Source organism: Aquarana catesbeiana, linkage group LG13 (genome assembly GCF_042186555.1).
Source record: "Aquarana catesbeiana isolate 2022-GZ linkage group LG13, ASM4218655v1, whole genome shotgun sequence".
In the NCBI taxonomy this organism is placed as follows: Eukaryota; Metazoa; Chordata; class Amphibia; order Anura; family Ranidae; genus Aquarana; species Aquarana catesbeiana.
The window spans coordinates 18572120-18589935 of record NC_133336.1 but is presented as its reverse complement, the minus strand read 5'-3'; the positions used below and the strand labels follow the sequence as shown (position 1 = coordinate 18589935).

At 45.3% G+C, this 17816-nt stretch overlaps 1 protein-coding gene across 2 annotated transcripts in view; it reads left to right on the top strand.

Annotated features, from left to right (window-relative positions):
* Positions 1–17816, top strand: part of LOC141117276 (legumain-like) — a 152508-nt gene that overhangs the window by 29409 nt on the left and 105283 nt on the right. Inside the window, exons 11-14 of one of the 2 annotated variants that reach the window (XM_073610042.1) lie at positions 162–362; positions 1546–1716; positions 3514–3581; positions 7247–8129. In XM_073610042.1, coding sequence (XP_073466143.1) covers positions 162–362; positions 1546–1716; positions 3514–3581; positions 7247–7289 — 483 coding nt within the window. In that variant the 3' untranslated portion in view covers positions 7290–8129. Of the gene's footprint in view, positions 1–161; positions 363–1545; positions 1717–3513; positions 3582–7246; positions 8130–17816 lie in introns of those variants that run through there. The other variant, XM_073610044.1, reaches the window with a different exon arrangement.

Sequence of the window (17816 nt, the reverse complement as noted above, 5' to 3'; positions counted from 1 at the left end):
TTTTGTTTTGTTTTTTTTGTTTGTTTTTTTTTGTTTTTTTAACACTTTAAGTGGTCAGTCCTATCAGAAACTAAGGACACTTAATGGGGGGAGGTTAAGCCTATATATCCAAAGAGACTTTGTTATTGATATTCTGTATCTTGTTGCTTTTTTCTTCTCAGACTATTTCTAAGATGAAGGTGCGTCAGTTCCAGGGTAGCGGTAAAAAAGTCGCCCCTCCCATGACCCTGGAGCCCATACACGACCTAGACCTGACCCCCAGCCCAGAGGTGCCCATGGCCATCCTCAAGAGCAAGCTCCTAGCTACTAATGATGCTGCCGAGGCCCTGGATATACTGAGCAGGATAAAGGCGCTACAGGAGGTGAGAGGAGCCGGCTGCTGATACAAAACAATAAATATAAGATTTTATTTTCTATTTTATAGCTCAACTGCAAATATATAAAAAACCAAAAAATGAATCCTGTTGTGCATTAATTGAAAAAAAAATTCTATGTTTTTTTAAACCAGCATTTTCTGCTAGAAAATTAGAACCTCCAAACATATTCTATTTTCTGAAATCAGAGACCCTAGGGAATAAAATGGTGGGTGTTGCAGTTTTTTTATGTTGCAGGATATTTGTGCAGCTGTTTATCAAACACATATTTTCAGGAGCATATATGTTAAAATGAATTTTGGCACACACACACACTATAAAATCCATTTTTCTTTTTGGTAAAATATAAAATTGGGTTAAGTTGTGTAAATACCCAAAATGTCAAGATTTACAATTTTTCATAGGTGACGCTTTAAAAGCCTTAATAGGTTATCAGTGTAGATTATTTGTGAATGATGACCCTAGAATTATTGCTCTCACTCGTTCGCAGCAGTACCTTACATGTCACGTGCCGGAACTATGTGTGTGTTTGTATTAGCGGGGTGATGGGAATGTTTTATTATTATTATTATTATTATTAATAATTTTTTTTCCCATATAACTTTATTGCTATCACAAAGGAGCTAACTAACCAGTTCCCTATATGATAGCATTGACAGAGGACAGGTACTCTTTATGAAGACATCAGGGGTGTATTAGACCCCCATTGTCTCCCCTGCCCTCCCCTGCAGCTAGTCAAGCACAGATTGTGCTACTGTAAAAGTGATTGGCGGGCTGTAAAAAATTATACCAAGCTCATGGCTGCAGCTATGAACTTGTTTTAACCACTTCAAGTCTGGAAAATACAGTTAGTATAAATACTTAAATCTTCTTATTGGCTTCATGCATTCCTCTGCTTGTGCCGGCAGGTTGCACGACATTGACCAGTGCTGTCAGTCTAACATTGGACACTTGCTGGGGGCAGAATGGTGGCGTCATCCATACGGTGGTGCCCCATCATTGTCCAATCAGGATGACGGGTCTGTGACCAAGCTGTGTTGCTTATCAACAATAGAGAAGTGTGGTCATTGAGATACTTTGAAGTTCCTCTGATTTTCCACATCTGGTCCTTCTATCAAACCAATATATCATAGCCGGCTTTCACATCCATCCCTCTTTGTCTTCCCTCCAGGCCAAAGCCTTGATCGAGGAATCTGTAAAGAAGATTGTCTCTTTGGTGACGGAATCCGATGAGATGACAGAAGAGATTTTCACCGATCGGCTGGATATTAACGATCACTCCTGTTACCGTGCGGCCGTTGAGCATTTCAAGAAGCGGTGCTTCAACTGGCACAACCCTCTGGTAAGTCCCGGTCATTATCATTATCACAGCCTCAATCTGCTGCTTCTCTTGGGGGTGTCACAGGGGGGGATCAATTCACTAAAGAATATCTCATAAGATAATTGAATCAGGTGACACATTTTTTTTTTCCAATTATCTCACGAAATGCTGAAAATGTCAATTCACTTGTCACCTTGTGAGTTGCTTCCTTCACAAACCAAAGACATGAGGAAAAGAACTCGTAAAACTGCGTTATCGTCAATTCACAAAGGAAAAAAATGAATAAATGGATGAGTTAAATAAGTCCTGGTCCAGGCATGAGGTATTGAAGGAATGTAAAAAAAATAAAAGCCAGTTTGGAGGAGTCTCTGCCTCTTTGGATCAGTTTCTCAACAGTAATGCGTAGAAACCTAAATATTGAAAAACACAGAATTATCGGGAATGATTTACTTAAAACATAACTGAAGGCAGTTTTTGGATAGGGTGGAGATGGATTAGAACCCCTGCTTTCTGTGTCCCCATTAGGGAGAATAAAGTGATTGCAAAGTTTTGTTTTTTCCCCCCCATAAAAATAACAAACCATGTTATACTGGTCTGTTGCAGTGGATTTGCACAGAGCAGCTTGGCTCCTCCTCTTCTCGGGTCCCTCATCTGTGATCCTGGCCCCTCCCTCCTGTTCAGTGCCCCCACAGCAGGCTGCTTGCCATGGGGGCACCCGAGCCGAGTCACAGCTCCCTGTGTCCATTCAGACACGGAGCCCTGACCCGGCCCCGCCCCCCCTCTCCCCTGATTGGCGATTGACAATTATACAGCGATCATTGCTATAAAAATGCACTGGTTACTGTGTAAATGTCTTTGGCAGGGAAGGGGTTAACACCAGGGGCGATCAAGGGGTTAACTGTGTTCCCTGACTGTGTGTTCTAACTGTGGGGGAAGGGGACTGACTAGAGGGGATGACAGATTGTGGTTCCTAGCTATTAGGGAACTCACGATCTGCCTCTCCTCAAAGAACATAGATTTGTGTGTTTACACACACACGTCCCTGTTCTGCCTCTCGTGCCCACGATCGCGCGCGGCTGGCGGTCATTGCGACCGTCGGCCACAAGCATCGACACCTCCGCAATGCAGTGGGCGCACGTGCCTGCTATCCCACTTAAAGGAGTCGATGTACTGCTACGACGGTTCACGGGATCGTGCAGTATAATGACGGGGGCTGTGGTTAATAAAAAACAAAAAAATTATTATTTTTTTTTTACTTGACTGGTTACTTGACAATTGACTTTTACCTGAAAACTGACTTCATCTGCAGATTGAAGTTCATCCCTTTGATCTGTAGATGAAGAAATAGAAGGATATAAAAAGAATCAATGTTTCTTTTTATCTTTCTGTTTCCGTGGCTGAGCAATGTTGTTGATAAACGTTGCCCGGGACTTTGTTTACACTTCAGGTGTCAACAGGGGAACCCCACTGACAGCTGAATGAGGCAAAGGCTGTTAAGGACCTGGCGGCCCCGTTTCTTAACAGCCGATTAATTTACGTTTTTGTTTTTTTTTATACATTTCAGCTGTCAGTGGGGGAATCCCGCTGACAGCTGAAAGAACTAAGCCTGAAACTGTAGGTTTCAGGTATAGGAGCATTTGCACGAGTACTGATACCCATACAAATGCTTAGTATTGGCACTGATATTGGTATTGTGTAACCCTAGTATAGACATCTGATATCCAGGATATTGCTTTCCTTGTGTAACTATTTATTTTTTTTCTAAATGGTTCTGTGTTAGCGGTGATATGAGACCTGACTGTGTATTTGTCATTGCAGTATGAGTTCTCCATGAGACGGCTGTATACTCTGGTGAACCTCTGTGAATCCGGATTTCCACTAGAGAGGTAACCATCTCTGCCTTTCCTTGTAGTAATGTTAATTGTCGTCTATATATCTGCTCCGTATCCTTCACCCTGCGACTCCTCCGAAAAAAGCAACAATGGCAGCCGCTCTGTTTGAAATTAGCATAAAGGAAAGGTGCACATGGGCAGGACAATATACAGACCGGTACAGGGGGGTCCCCAGCACACTTTCTGTTACCTAGTAAGCTGACGTCTAAGTTCCTGGTGTGTTGCTTTGCCCCTCCTCCCTCCATGGACGCCCAACAACGCAGTTAGCAAGGAGACGGCTTTGACAGACGGCGCTTCTCTCCACCTCCAAGCTCTGACCCAAGAGAAGCAGTGGCGGCTGGAGCTCAATATTTTGAGGGGGGGCAGGCAAACATACCTGGCCCCCTCACTCACACTACCTCCCCCCCAGCACTCAATCAATCGGGATGGTTGCGATCCACTGGCAATCCCCTCCCTCTTCCGGCACTTGAACGAATGATCAGGAAGGAGGCGATCCATAGCCTTACCTTATGTTGCAGTAAAGTTGCGGGAAGGAGGATGTTGACAGGGTGGTGGTGTTGGTGCTGGATCCAGGGTAGGGCTCCTGCAAGAGGCTGTTGCTGCTCTTTGCCGCACATGGCCTGCAGCTTGCGGAGGGAAGAGCCGGGTCCATTGCTTCTCCCCCCCCCCCATCCAAACAGGAGGCGGGTCCTGAGACTCCCTGGCCAATCGGGTTTTAGAACCCACTTTCTGATTGGCTGGAAGGAGAAGCAGAAAGACATTATTGAATATTTAAGTGGGTGGGCTCGGGGCGCACTTTTTTTTTTTTTTAAGCCACTTAGAGCCTTATGCCATGTACACACGACCGGACTTTCGATGGACTGAACTCCGAAGGTCTTTTCGACGGAGTTCCGACGAAACGGACTTGCCTACACGCGATCACACGAAAGTCCGACGGATTCGTACATGATGACGTACGACCGGACTAAAATAAGGAAGCTGATAGCCAGTAGCCAATAGCTGCCCTAGCGTTGGCTTTCATCCGTCGGACTAGCAAACAAACTAACAGATTTTTCAACCGGACTCGAGTCCGTCGGAAAGATTTGAAACATGTTCCAAGTCTAAAGTCCATCTGATTTTCGACAGAAAAGGTCAGATGAAGCCCACACACGGTTGGATTGTCCGCTGGATTCGTTCGGTCGGACCAGTCCGGTCAAAGTCCTGCCGTGTGTACACGGCATTAGGCTCTAATCGTGCTTAAAAAAAAAAACACGTTGAAATCCATGCGTCCGGCACCCCATACTTTTGACACATTTTTGGGACCATTGGCATTTATGCAGCGATCAGTGCTAAAAAAATATGCACTGATTACTGTAAAAATGTCACTGGCAGGGAAGGGGTTAACACTAGGGGGTCGATCAAAGCGCTATGTAAACTGTTGGCGCTATAAAAATCTTGTATAATAACTGTGTTCCCTCTCTGTGTTCTAACTGAAGGGGGGAGGGGACTGTGTAGGGGAGATGACAGATCGCTGTTCATACTTTGTATGAACACACAGTCTGTCTCTTCTCCCCTCAGAGAACCGGAAACTGTGTGTTTACACACACAGATCCCAGTTCTCGGTGTGTAACCAGCGATCGCGGGAGCCCAGCGGTGATCTCGACCGCCGGGCACTTGCATCGGCTCCGGGGGGCGAGCAGCGGGCACCCCTAGTGGCCACAGGGCGAAGCAACATTACATAACGTTGTTTCGCCCAGCCGTGCCATTCTGCTGCAGTAAAACTGCGCCGGCTGGTCGACAAGTGGTTAAAGGATAAGTTCACCTTTGGAAACATGTTGCATGTTCCACCAGATTTTAGGATGGAACATGTAACCTGTTCCCAATGCTGCAGCCGCCGCTCGCTGCTCCCCCTTCCACCCTGGCAGCAGTATGGGGAGAGGTTTCCCTTACTAGCTGTCACTTTTTGAAAACGGCCTGGTCATGTGGGGCTCCGCCCACACTACCATGTCACAGCTCTGTGTGTGTGAATGAACTAGAAGCCCCGACATCCATAGCGGCTGTCCGCTTGTAGTTCTCAATGAACTACCACGGTGCTGTTGAGCGCTCCGAGAGTTCATTGAGTGTTCGTGTCAGGGAGTATCGGCTCACCCCCTATGGGATGTACGGACACACAGACACACTGACCATGTGCAGGAGACCTGCATGGCATCGGTGATCTGATGATCACTAATGCAAGGCTTTACAGGCTTCTGCAAAAATAAATCAGAAAATACACATTTTATTTTACCTACAAAAAGATGGGGATTTATTATTTTTTTTTAGAAAGGAGAACTTATCCTTTAAGTGCACCCCAGGGAGCAAGATGTCAGCTCTTAAGTAAAGCTCTTTAGGTTTAGAGATCAGGCTGGACTGACTTACTCACTTGAGGGTCTGTGAGTGGGTGATGGTGGAGGTGGGTTGGAAGACTTCTCTCCCAAGGATTTCAGCCCAACTTACCAGAAGGCAGGTGGTAAGCCTTTTTTGTGGGCTGCTACCTCTGGGTATGGCCTCGGGGTCATTTCCCCATATACTTGTAAAGGTAGGTAAAAAGGAGCGCCCAATATCCAATGAGATGCAAACTGAAAGGTTTTAATTGTTTTATTGACAGTAGCTACAAGTGATGAAGCCAACGCTTTTCGGGGGGACAGAGACCCTGTCAGAAACCATCAAATCATGCCGAGACAGAAGCACAGTTAAATTACACTTGTTTAATAATAAAAGTAAAAAGAACAAACATAGTCAAAACATAGCCAAAGTTCAGTAACCGGAACGGATAGTCAGCCAAGCCAGAAGTCAGGGATCAATGTAGTGGAACAGCAAGCGGGATCTGGATGTCAGCAGAGCCAGTCTTGAACAGGATCGCAGGCAAATGTTTCTGTGATGTTGACCAAGGCGAAGGCGGCGCTCCTCTGGACTGGACGGCTTAAGTAGGCAGGACTGACGAGCAGGATATCATCAACAGCTGAGTAACTGTGAAGAGAGATGGGAGCTGGCAATTAGCTGACAGCTGAGGGGCCAGATCAGAGAAGGAAGGGCTGAGCCCAGCCCTGACAGACCCCCCCTTCAGAGCAATCAGAAACATATATATATATAAAAATGATAAATCCAGCAGAAGCGAAAGAAAACCAAAACACTAAAATGGATAAAAGGAGTTTATTTTTCTCTGATAGTCCTGAAGAAGGGGGAGGGGAGCCTCTGTTCCCGCGAAACGCGTTGGCTTGATCACTTTTCGCTACTTTCAATAAATCGATTACAAATTCACCTTTCAGTTTGCATCTCATTAGATATCAGGCGCTCCTTTTTACCTATCCTTATAAAGTCTTAATCAAGTTGACTTATAGTTGCGTCTTTAGGTTGCACTGTTGGTGCTCTCATTGGGTAGAAAAGGACTACATGACGCCGAGGTGCTTTGCAATTTCTACATATATTTGCTGAGAGGTCTGTTTGTAAAATGGCAACAGATATGACCGGTATTTGCTCATTGGAACATTTGCTGTGTATATAACGGCCCTTTTTATTAGCTGTGGGTCCAGATTGATGAGCACCTTCCATTTTTCCTGCCTTGCCCTGTTATATAATATTTAGTATTTTGGAGACCCACTGACACTATTGTGTTTTTTTTTTTTTTTTTTTTTTTACAGCATCACCCATGCTATGGATAACGTCTGCCAAGGTCTTCACTGACAAGACTGGCAACATCGAGTCTTCCAGCAGAGGGCAGTAGAGGGGCACTGGTGATCATTAATCCTCTCTACCCCAGTCTGAAGCTTCTACCTCAATCCTGAACTACTCTATGACCATTTTTGCCTTCAACATCACAACTCTTAGGTACAAACCTCAACCTTCATTTACAAAGTCCATCTAAGACTGTGTTGGCTGTTGGACCCGAAAAGCTTGAGCAAGGCCCTGATCTGTACATCCAAAACGAGGAGCATGTGTGTGACCTCCACACCCCTCTCAGTGCCCAAGGGGGTCAGGAACTCCCCCCTGGGAAGTCAAGGCCTGCCCCCTAGAGGCCACCAAACAACATAAATCACAAGACTTGAAGAGTGGTGACAATTCTTGAGATGCTGCTTGACCAAAGCGAAGGGTGGAAATTGACTCGGACTACCTCTGGCCAGTTTTAATGTCTGACTTGAGTCTGATCACATTTTTTATTTTAGGGAAATTACCACAAACTGAAAATGTAGCTTTTAACTTATTAGAATGCAGATTTTACATTTTGTATCACTAGAATGTGTTTGTTTTAATTGCAGAGAGTGTTTTAGTGTTTTTTTTTGTTTTTTTTCTCAGACTGTGAATCTGTCACTCAGGTAACAAATTGTGGAAGTCAATATTCTTGTATAGCTATAGTACATACCACAGACTGCTGCCTTTATACTTGAAATGTGGTTCTTATTAAAGGGTAACTCCACTTTTGTGGGGAAAAAAATCACAAATAAAGAAAAAATGATACAGCATATACAATTGTGACGCACGATATATTGTAACTGAATGTTATTAAAAATGACCTTTCCTTTTCAATCTGCAGCCGCTGTAATTTTCTTAAAATGCAATATGGCTACAGTGCCTTTAAAAAAGTACTCATACCCCCTTTTCCACATTTTGTAATGTAACAACAAAAAAAGTGTATGTATGTACCGTATTTATCGGCGTATAACACGCACCCCAAATTAGGAGGGAATTTTAAGGAAAAAAAAACTTTTAGGAGGGAAGTTGAAGGAAAAAAACTTACATTGAAATGCCCATCATTGCAGCCTTCTCAGTGCAGCCTTGCCCCAGTGCAGCCTTGCCCCAGTGCAGCCTTCCCCAGTGCAGCCTTCCCCAGTGCAGCCTTCCCCAGTGCAGCCTTCCCCAGTGCAGCCTTCCCCAATGCAGCCTTGCATCCTGTGATCCCTGCCATCCTGTCTTTCAAAATCGCAGACTGCAATTTGAAAATTGAGCCGCCGGCGCCGAAATACACAGAGCCGGTCCTCGGCTCTTCTCGGCGGCTCTCGTTTACTTTCGGCTCCACTCGTAGTCCCGAGCGGAGCTATCCGAACCTAGCCAAGTACACTCGGCTAGGTTCGGGCGGCGCTCGAGTGAAGACGAAAGTGGCCGAGAAGAGCCGAGGACCGGCACTGTGTATTTCGGCACCGGCGGCGCCATTTTCAAATCGCGGTCGGCGATTTTGAAAATCTGACAGCTCCGGATCGCAGGGGATCGGCGTATAACACGCACCCGCGATTTTCCCCTGATTTTAAGGGGAAAAAAGTGCGTGTTATACGCCGATAAATACGGTATTTTATGTGATAGACCAACACAAAGTGGCACATAATTGTGAAGTGGAAGCAACACATACATACACTTTTTTTTTTTTTCAGGTCCGGTCCACTGAGCGTGTTAAGGGAGAATTTCAGGTTTTTGACTACTGCCCACCTCTCCCACTTCCCACCCCTGAACCCCCCCCTGGTGTTTGTTTAAAACATACCCCCTATGCATTCCACTTTTCCTGCAGTCATCAAGCTCAACATTTCTCATTCTTTTTACAGTCACGGCACATTTTAAGAATATGGAAAATCTTGAGGCACTCCCAGTCTACAATGTACAAAATGTAAATGTTACTTGTCATTGGAAAACCTGAGTCTGGGATGATGCTTATAACCTCCTTGATAAAATTAACTTTACATTAGAGCCCCCTATCTCATCAGAAGCGCCCTTCACATCAGAGGTCCCCCATCATATCAGAGGTTCCTCCGTCACATCAGGTTTCCATCACATTAGAGCTCCACTCATTACATCAAGGTCCCCCCCCATCACATCAGAATGTGTCTTAACTATGGGGAACCTGAGCCTAGGGCAATGCACACAACCATGATGAAATTAACTTCACATCAGAGGTCTCCCCATCACATCAGAGGTCTCCCCATCACATCAGAGGTCTCCCCATCACATCAGAGGTCTCCCCATCACATCAGAGGTTCCTCCATCACATTAGAGGTCCCCCCCACAACATCAGAATGTTACTTAACAATGGGGAACCTAAGCCTGGGGCAATGTACCCAACCATGATGAAATTAACTTCACATCAGAGGTCCTCCCATTACATCAGATGTCCTTCCATCACATCAGAGGTCTCCCTAGAACAGGGATATGCAATTAGCGGACTTCCAGCTGTTGCAGAACTACAGGTCCCATGAGGCATAATACTCTGACAACCAAAGCATGACACCCAGAGGCAGAGGCATCATGGGACTTGTAGTTTTGCAACAGCTGGAGGTCTGCTAATTGCATATCCCTGCCCTAGAACATCAGAGGTCCTTCCATCACATCAGAGGTCTTTCCATTACATCAGAGGTCCTCATATGACATCAAAGGTCCTCCTATCTCATCAGTGGTCTTTCCATTACATCAACGGTCCTCCCATCACATCAGTGGTTTCTCCATCACATTAGAGGCCCCCCATCACATCAAAGCTCCTCCCATCACATCAGTGGTCCCCCATCACGTCAGAGCCCCCCATCACATCAGAGGTCCTCCCATTACACCAGACGTGCCCCATCACACCAGACGCCCTCCTCATCACATCAGAGGTCCCCCATCACATCATAGGTGTCCCTTCAAGTCAGAGCTCACCTCCATCACATCAAAGGTTGCCCCTGTATGTTACTCCCCCATTACATCACTGAATCTCCTCAACACATCAGAGCCCCCTCACATCACAACGTCCCTTAAATCTAAGAGCCACTCCATTACACAGTCCCCTCATCACAGAGCCCCCCCCTCATTACACAGTCCCCCAGAATCACATTTTGTTTTTTCTGGATGGCCTGATATCTGGGTTGTAAATGTCGATTATCCAGCTATATCAACACAATGATATTCCTGATTATATCACGCTGCACTGTGGGGTACATTGGGAAATCCAATTCTGTTTGCTACCGTGATGATGTCACTGCTACTTTTACAAGGTAATATCTGGGAATGCACAGGCATTTGGACCACACAAAGTAGGTTTGTAACCTTTGTGGCTATTGAGGAATTTAAGATTGCCCATGAATACAGAGACCTCATTCCCCTGTAGAGGTGGTCGGTGTCTGCTGGGTTTGGTGGTAATTTTTCTCTGGGAATGGTCAGCGGTGTCTTGGTTAGGGATGAGCTTCGAGTTCGAGTTGAACTCATGTTCGACTCGAACATTGGCTGTTCACAAGTTCGCCGAACAGTGAACAATTTGGGGTGTTCACGGCAAATTCGAATGCCGCGGAACACCCTTTAAAAGTCTATGGTAGAAATCAAAAGTGCTAATTTTAAAGGCTTATATGCAAGTTATTGTCATAAAAAGTGTTTGGGGACCCGGGTCCTGCCCCAGGGGACATGGATCAATGCAAAAAAAAGTTTTAAAAACGGCCGTTTTTTCAGGAGCAGTGATTTTAATAATGCTTAAAGTCAAACAATAAAAGTGTAATATTCCTTTAAATTTCGTAGCTGGGGGGTGTCTATAGTATGCCTGTAAAGGGGCGCATGTTTCCCGTGTTTAGAACTGTCTGACAGCAAAATGTCATTTCAAAGGAAAAAAGCCATTTAAAACTGCTCGCGGCTATTAATGCATTGCCGGTCCAACAATACACATAGAATACACATGATAAAAACGGCATGGGAATTCCCCACAGGGGAACTCCGAACCAAAATTTAAAAAAAAAAATGATGTGGGGGTACCCCTAAATTCCATACCAGACTCTTCAGGTCTGGTATGGATTTTAAGGGGAACCCCGTGCCAAAAAATAAAAAATAAAAAATCCGTACCAGACCCTTATCCGAGCACACAAACCTGACAGGTCGCAGGAAAAGAGGGGTGGACGAGAGAGCGCCCCCCCTCCTGAAGCGTACCTGGCCACATGCCCTCAACATTGGGAGGGTGCTTTGGGGTAGCCCCCCAAAACACCTTGTCCCCATGTTGATGAGGACAAGGGCCTCATCCCCACAACCCTGGCCGGTGGTTGAGGGGGTCTGCGGGTGAGGGGCTTATCAGAATCTGGAAGTGGGGTACTACCATTTCACTAAAAAACTCAAAAATGTTAAAAATGACAAGAGACAGTTTTTGACAATTCCTTTATTTAAATGCTTCTTTCTTCTATCTTCCTTCATCTTCTTCTTCTTCTTCTGGTTCTTCTGGCTCTTCTGGTTCTTCCTCCGGCATTCTCGTCCAGCATCTCCTCCGCGGCTTCTTCTATCTTCTTCTCCTTGGGCCACTCCGCACCCATGGCATGGGGGGAGGCTCCCGCTCTTCTCTTCATCTTCTTCTCTTCTTCATCTTCATCTTCTTCTCTTCTTCTCTTCTTCATCTTCTTCTCCGGGCCGCTCCGCATCCATGCTGGCATGGAGGGAGGCTCCCGCTGTGTGACGGCATCTCCTCTTCTGACGGTTCTTAAATAACGGGGGCGGGGCCCCCCTCTGACGCACGGTGACTTGACGGGACTTCCCTGTGGCATTCCCCGTGATGTCACAGGGAAGTCCTGTCAAGTCACCGTGTGTCAGAGGGGGGCGGGGCCACCCGGTGGCCCCGCCCCCCATTATTTAAGAACCATCAGACAAGGAGATGCCGTCACACAGCGGGAGCCTCCCTCCATGCCAGCATGGATGCGGAGCGGCCCTGAGAAGAAGATGAAGAAGATGAAGAAGAGAAGAAGATGAAGCAGAGAAGATTAAGCAGAGAAGATGAAGCAGAGAAGAAGATGAAGAGAAGAGCGGGAGCCTCCCCCCATGCCATGGGTGCGGAGCAGCCGAGCAGAAGAAGATAGAAGACGCCGCGGAGGAGATGCTGGACGAGAACACCGGAGGAAGAACCAGAAGAGCCAGAAGAACCAGCAGAAGAAGAAGATGATGAAGGAAGATAGAAGAAAGAAGCATTTAAATAAAGGAATTGTCAAAATCTGTCTCTTGTCATTTTTAACATTTTTGACAGTTTTTTTAGTGAAATGGTAGGGGTACAAAATACCCCCTTACCATTTCATACAGGGGGGCCGGGATCTGGGGGTCCCCTTGTTAAAGGGGGCTTCCAGATTCTGATAAGCCCCCCACCCGCAGACCCCCACAAACACTGGCCAGGGTTGTGGGGATGAGGCCCTTGTCCTCATCAACATGGGGACAAGGTGTTCTGGGGGGCTACCCCAAAGCACCCTCCCAATGTTGAGGGCATGTGGCCTGGTACGGTTCAGGAGGGGGGGCGTTCTCTCATCCCCCTCTCTTTTCCTGCAGCCTGCCAGGTTGCGTGCTCGGATAAGGGTCTGGTATGGATATTTGGGGGGACCCCACGCCATTTTTTTTTTTTTTTTGGCGCGGGATTTCCCTTAAAATCCAGACCCTTCTGGTATGGAATTTAGGGGGACCCCCACTTCATTTTTTTAAAAATTTTGGCCGGGGTTCCCCTTAATATCCATACCAGACCTGAAGGGCCTGGTATGGAATTTAGGGGGACCCCCCCGTCATTTTTTTTTTAAATTTTGGTTCGGGGTTCCCCTGTGGGGAATTCCCATGCCGTTTTTATCAATGAACTTCTATGTGTATTGTCGGACCGGCAATTCATTAATAGCCGCGAATAGTTTAAAATGGCTTTTTTCCTTTGAAATGTCATTTTGCTGTCAGACTGTTCTAAACACAGGAAACATGCGCCCCTTTACAGGCATACTGTAGGCACACCCCAGCTACAAAATTTAAAGAGATATTACACTTTTATTGTTTGACTTAAAGCATTATTAAAATCACTGCTCCTAAAAAAAGGCCATTTTTAAAAGTTTTTGTTTGCATTGATCCATGTCCCCTGGGGCAGGACCTGGGTCCCCAAACACTTTTTATGACAATAACTTGCATATAAGCCTTTACAATTAGTACTTTTGATTATTCATGTTCGTGTCCCATAGACTTTAACGGTGTTCGCGTGTTCGAACAAACTTTTTTCCTGTTCGCATGTTCTGGTGCGAACCGAACGGGGGGTGTTCGGCTCATCCCTAGTCTTGGTGGAGTCACATGTTGCAGTTCAGACACTTTTTGGTGACTTTATCAGCTGATAAGAAATGTTCATACATCAGCGATTCTACAAGTCCAGAGATTGCTAAATTTACTGCCCATAACAACAACAGTCCCCCCGGATATCAGGTGACACAATACGTGTGACACTTGAGGCTCGGCTCACACTGCCGCCACTTGGGAGTTCAAAGTCGCATGATAAGTCACACCCCATTAACTGCAATAGAACCGTTCTAATCCGTGCGACTCGAGTTGCAGCAACTTAGAAAAAGGTTCCTGCACTACTTTGGAGCGACTTCATCACGACTTGTGTTGACTTCTGTTAACCTTTTCAGCCCCAGAAGGTTTTACCCCCTTCATGACCAGGCCATTTTCTTTGCGATATGGCACTGCGTTACTTTAAATTACAATTGCCCGGCCGTGCGACGCTGTACTCAAATAAAATCGATGTCCTTTTTTTCCCACAAATAGAGCTTTCTTTTGGTGATATTTGATCACCTCCTGCGGTTTTTGTTTTTTGCGCTATAAACAAAAAAAGACCAACAAGTTTTGAAAAAGAAAAACAATATTTTTTACTTTCTGCTATAAAACACATCCAATAAAAATTTTTTAAAAATCGAATTTCTTCACCAATTTAGGCCGATATGTATTCTTCTACATATTTTTGCTAAAAAAAATCCCAATAAGTAAATATTGATTGGTTTGCGCAAAAGTTGTAACGTCTACAAACTATGGGATTTGATTTATGGCATTTTTATTTATTTCATTTTATTTAAACTAGTAATGGCGGCAATCAGCAATTTTTAGCAGGATTGCAATATTGTGGCAGACAAATCGGACACTTAACCGACACTTTTAACACTTTTTTGGGAACCAGTGACATTATTACAGTGATCAGTGCTAAAAATATGCACTGTCACTGTACTAATGACACTGGCTGGGAAGGGGTTAACACCAGGGGCAATCAAAGGGTTAACTGTGTGCCTAGAGAGTGCCTTCTAACTGTGTGGGGGGATGGACTCATTGGATCAACAGAGAGATCCGTGTTCCTGCTTGGCGGGAACACAAGATCTCTCTGTTCATCCCTGACAGGATGACCACCTGCCTTGGTAACATCGGCAGACCGGCCGTCCTGTCTCTATGGGGAGCGATCGGGAGTGGTCAGCGGACATCGTGTCCGGTGGACCAGCTGATTGGCTCCCCCTCTGGCCAATCAACGTGTCTGCGCCCGCTGGCTATTGCACTAAATGACGTACAGGTATGTCCGTTCACGCAATAAAGCCGACCTGCTGCAGTATATGTATTGCGACCGGTTGGCAAGTGGTTCATGAAGACACAAGCAAGCCACAATAAAGTCACGTGAAAATGGCCTGGCAGAGTCGCAACTTAAGTTGCGTGACTTTCCGTCGCAACAGTGTAAACCAAGCCTAAGGACTCATGTACAAAGGATGTTTTTGCAGCTGCTTTTAGGGGCGACTGACGGTATTAAGAGCAATCATCTAAATCTGTAAGTGTTGTCTTTTTTATATATATTTACTCTATATATTTTTTATATATATCTACTCTATATCTACTCTGCATCCAGTGTAGCCTATATCTAGTGCATTCTGTGGTGTACAATTGCTAATACAGTGCAGGCGGTGTACACAGTATCTAATACAGTTTCCACTACACTTCTGGTGGTGTACACAGTATACAATACAGTGCAGCCGTTGTACACTTTCTAATACACTTCAGGCGGTGTACACAGTACACAATACAGTGCAGTGTGCTGTGAAAAGAAAATATCCCCATCATGTCCGGAAGGCCACCAAGGAGAGGCAGACGCTCACAGGCCACTAAAAGAGGACAAGCAGCCTCTGTGTCTACAGTCAACAGCGCTGGTCATTGGACATGGTGCATCCTCTGCAGGTGGCTGTGAGGCATGCTTGTCCTTTTTTGCTGCTGCTGGCCGTGTTATTGAGCCACAATATGCAGAAGACTTGGTGGAGTGGATAACGAAGCCGCCCTCATCCTCCTCATCCTCTGTCACCTCGGCTCAGAGTAGTTTGTCTTCCAACGCAGCTGCCAAAGTGGCCTATTCCACTGGCTCCTTGTCCACAGTCACTCCTTCCATAGCCTCACCATCATGCACAAAGGATTCCCCAGAATTTGAAGGCTCCGATGTTGGTTCCCAGGTTGAGGAAGAGAGTAACGTGAGCCTAGAGAGAGGGGGTGCCACAGAAGGACAAGAAACTGGCAGTCATGTTTCACAGCAGGGCTCGTTCCTGCACCCAACAAGAGCATCTGTGAGGGGTTACAGTGTTGAGGCACCACCACCACCACCCAAGGCCCAATTTTTCTGCCCCTGTGTAACAGGGGAATGTAATTACAATTCTTGATCTAATATTTTACAGCAGGGCCCGTTCCTGCGCTCAACAAGAGTAACTGTGGGGGGCTTACAGTGTTCTGGCACCACCAACACCTGAGGCCCAATTTTTATATAGTATATATACTGCTGTTCAGAGTATATGGTGCCTGGGGGACCCCACACCATTTTTAAAAAAAATTGGGTGCAGGGTTCCCATTATTATCCATAACAGACCTGAAGGGCCTGGTATGGATTTTAGGGGGACATCCACGCCATTTTTTCTTGATATAATATATAACAATTTGTATTTTTGGTATTTTGTATCTATATTGCCGGGTTCCGACAATATATTACAGCCGCGAGCAGTTTTAAATTTACTTTTATTTTTATTTTTTCCTTTAGAAATGTCATTTTGCTATGGCACTGTTATAAACACAGGATGCGCTACTTTACAGGCATACTAAGGACACCCCCCCAAGGCACGATATTTAACGGAATATTTCACTTGAAGCATTATTAAAATCACTGCTCCCGAAAAAAACGTCAGTTTTTAAAACTTTTTTTGCATTGACTTGGGGCAGGACCCGGGTCCCCAAACACTTTTTATGGCAATAACTTGCATTTAAGCCTGTAAAATTAGCATTTTTGATTTTTCAAATTCGCGTCGCAGACTTTAACTGTGTTCGCGTGTTCGAACAAGTTTTTTGCCTGTTCGCATGTTCTGCTGCAAATCGAACATGGGGGTGTTTGGCTTATCCCTATAGACTACCTAACATGTTGGACCTACTTTTAGTTTAATGTGACTGGCAACTTTCCCTCCCCTTTTTTATCTGAAATGATAGATGATGGAAATTGGAGCACTCACATAATACACTAATACCTTTCCATTGAGCCTGTTAGATTTCCCGCCCTGGTGGTCCTCCCATGGGCCGGCGTGACTTTACTCACACTCATTCATCGCATTCATGTACTTGTCAGGGCTCAGCCCTTCCTTCTCAGAGCTCTGTGTCCAGCTGATGGTAATTGCCAAAGACTCTTCCTTCAACAGTGACTCGTCTGGTCTTCATTTCCTGCTCGTCAGCTAAAGCTGCCAGTTATATAAACTCCTTGGATCAGATCTTCTGTGCCTTTGCCTTTGGTCAAAATATCTGGACTCTCTCTGCTGTGTTTTCATGTGAAAGACTTTTGCTTGGCTGACTTCCCTTCTGGTTCCTGATCCTGATTGATGCACCCGACTTTGCTGATCTCTGGACTCCTACTTCTCTGGCCTGTTCTGACTACCCGTCCTGGTTACCGAACTCTGGCTATGTTTTGACTACGTTTGCTCTGTTTATACCATTTTATTAAATAGTGTGATTTTTACTGCACTTCTGTCTCAGTCTGATTAATGGTTCCTAACAGTACTGTTCTGAAGCTATATTGAATGACAATTTTTTGGAAGTGTTTTCTTAGTGTCCAGTTGTACTTTTACATGAGATTTGAGGTCCTGAGGAAGCAGATCATCCATGAAACGCATTGACTCACACATCATAATCTCAGAGGATGATCATTCCATACATCCTCTACTTCCCTAAATGGAAGACAATTGGTAAACTTGAAGTCTATGTATTAATGGTATGTTTTCAATATGAGGTTTTAATGGAATGTAATAAAGATATGTGTATTTTTTAATATATTTTCTTGTGTACATCTGTCCATTGGAGGGGTATTTAAAGTCCCATTTCATTTATTTTTGTACTCATATAACCAATTATGATCATCATTGGGCAGCACAGTGGTGTAGTGGTTAGCACTTTCACCCAGCAGTAAAAAGGGTCACTGGTTCGAATCCCAACCACGACACCATCTGCCTGGAGTTT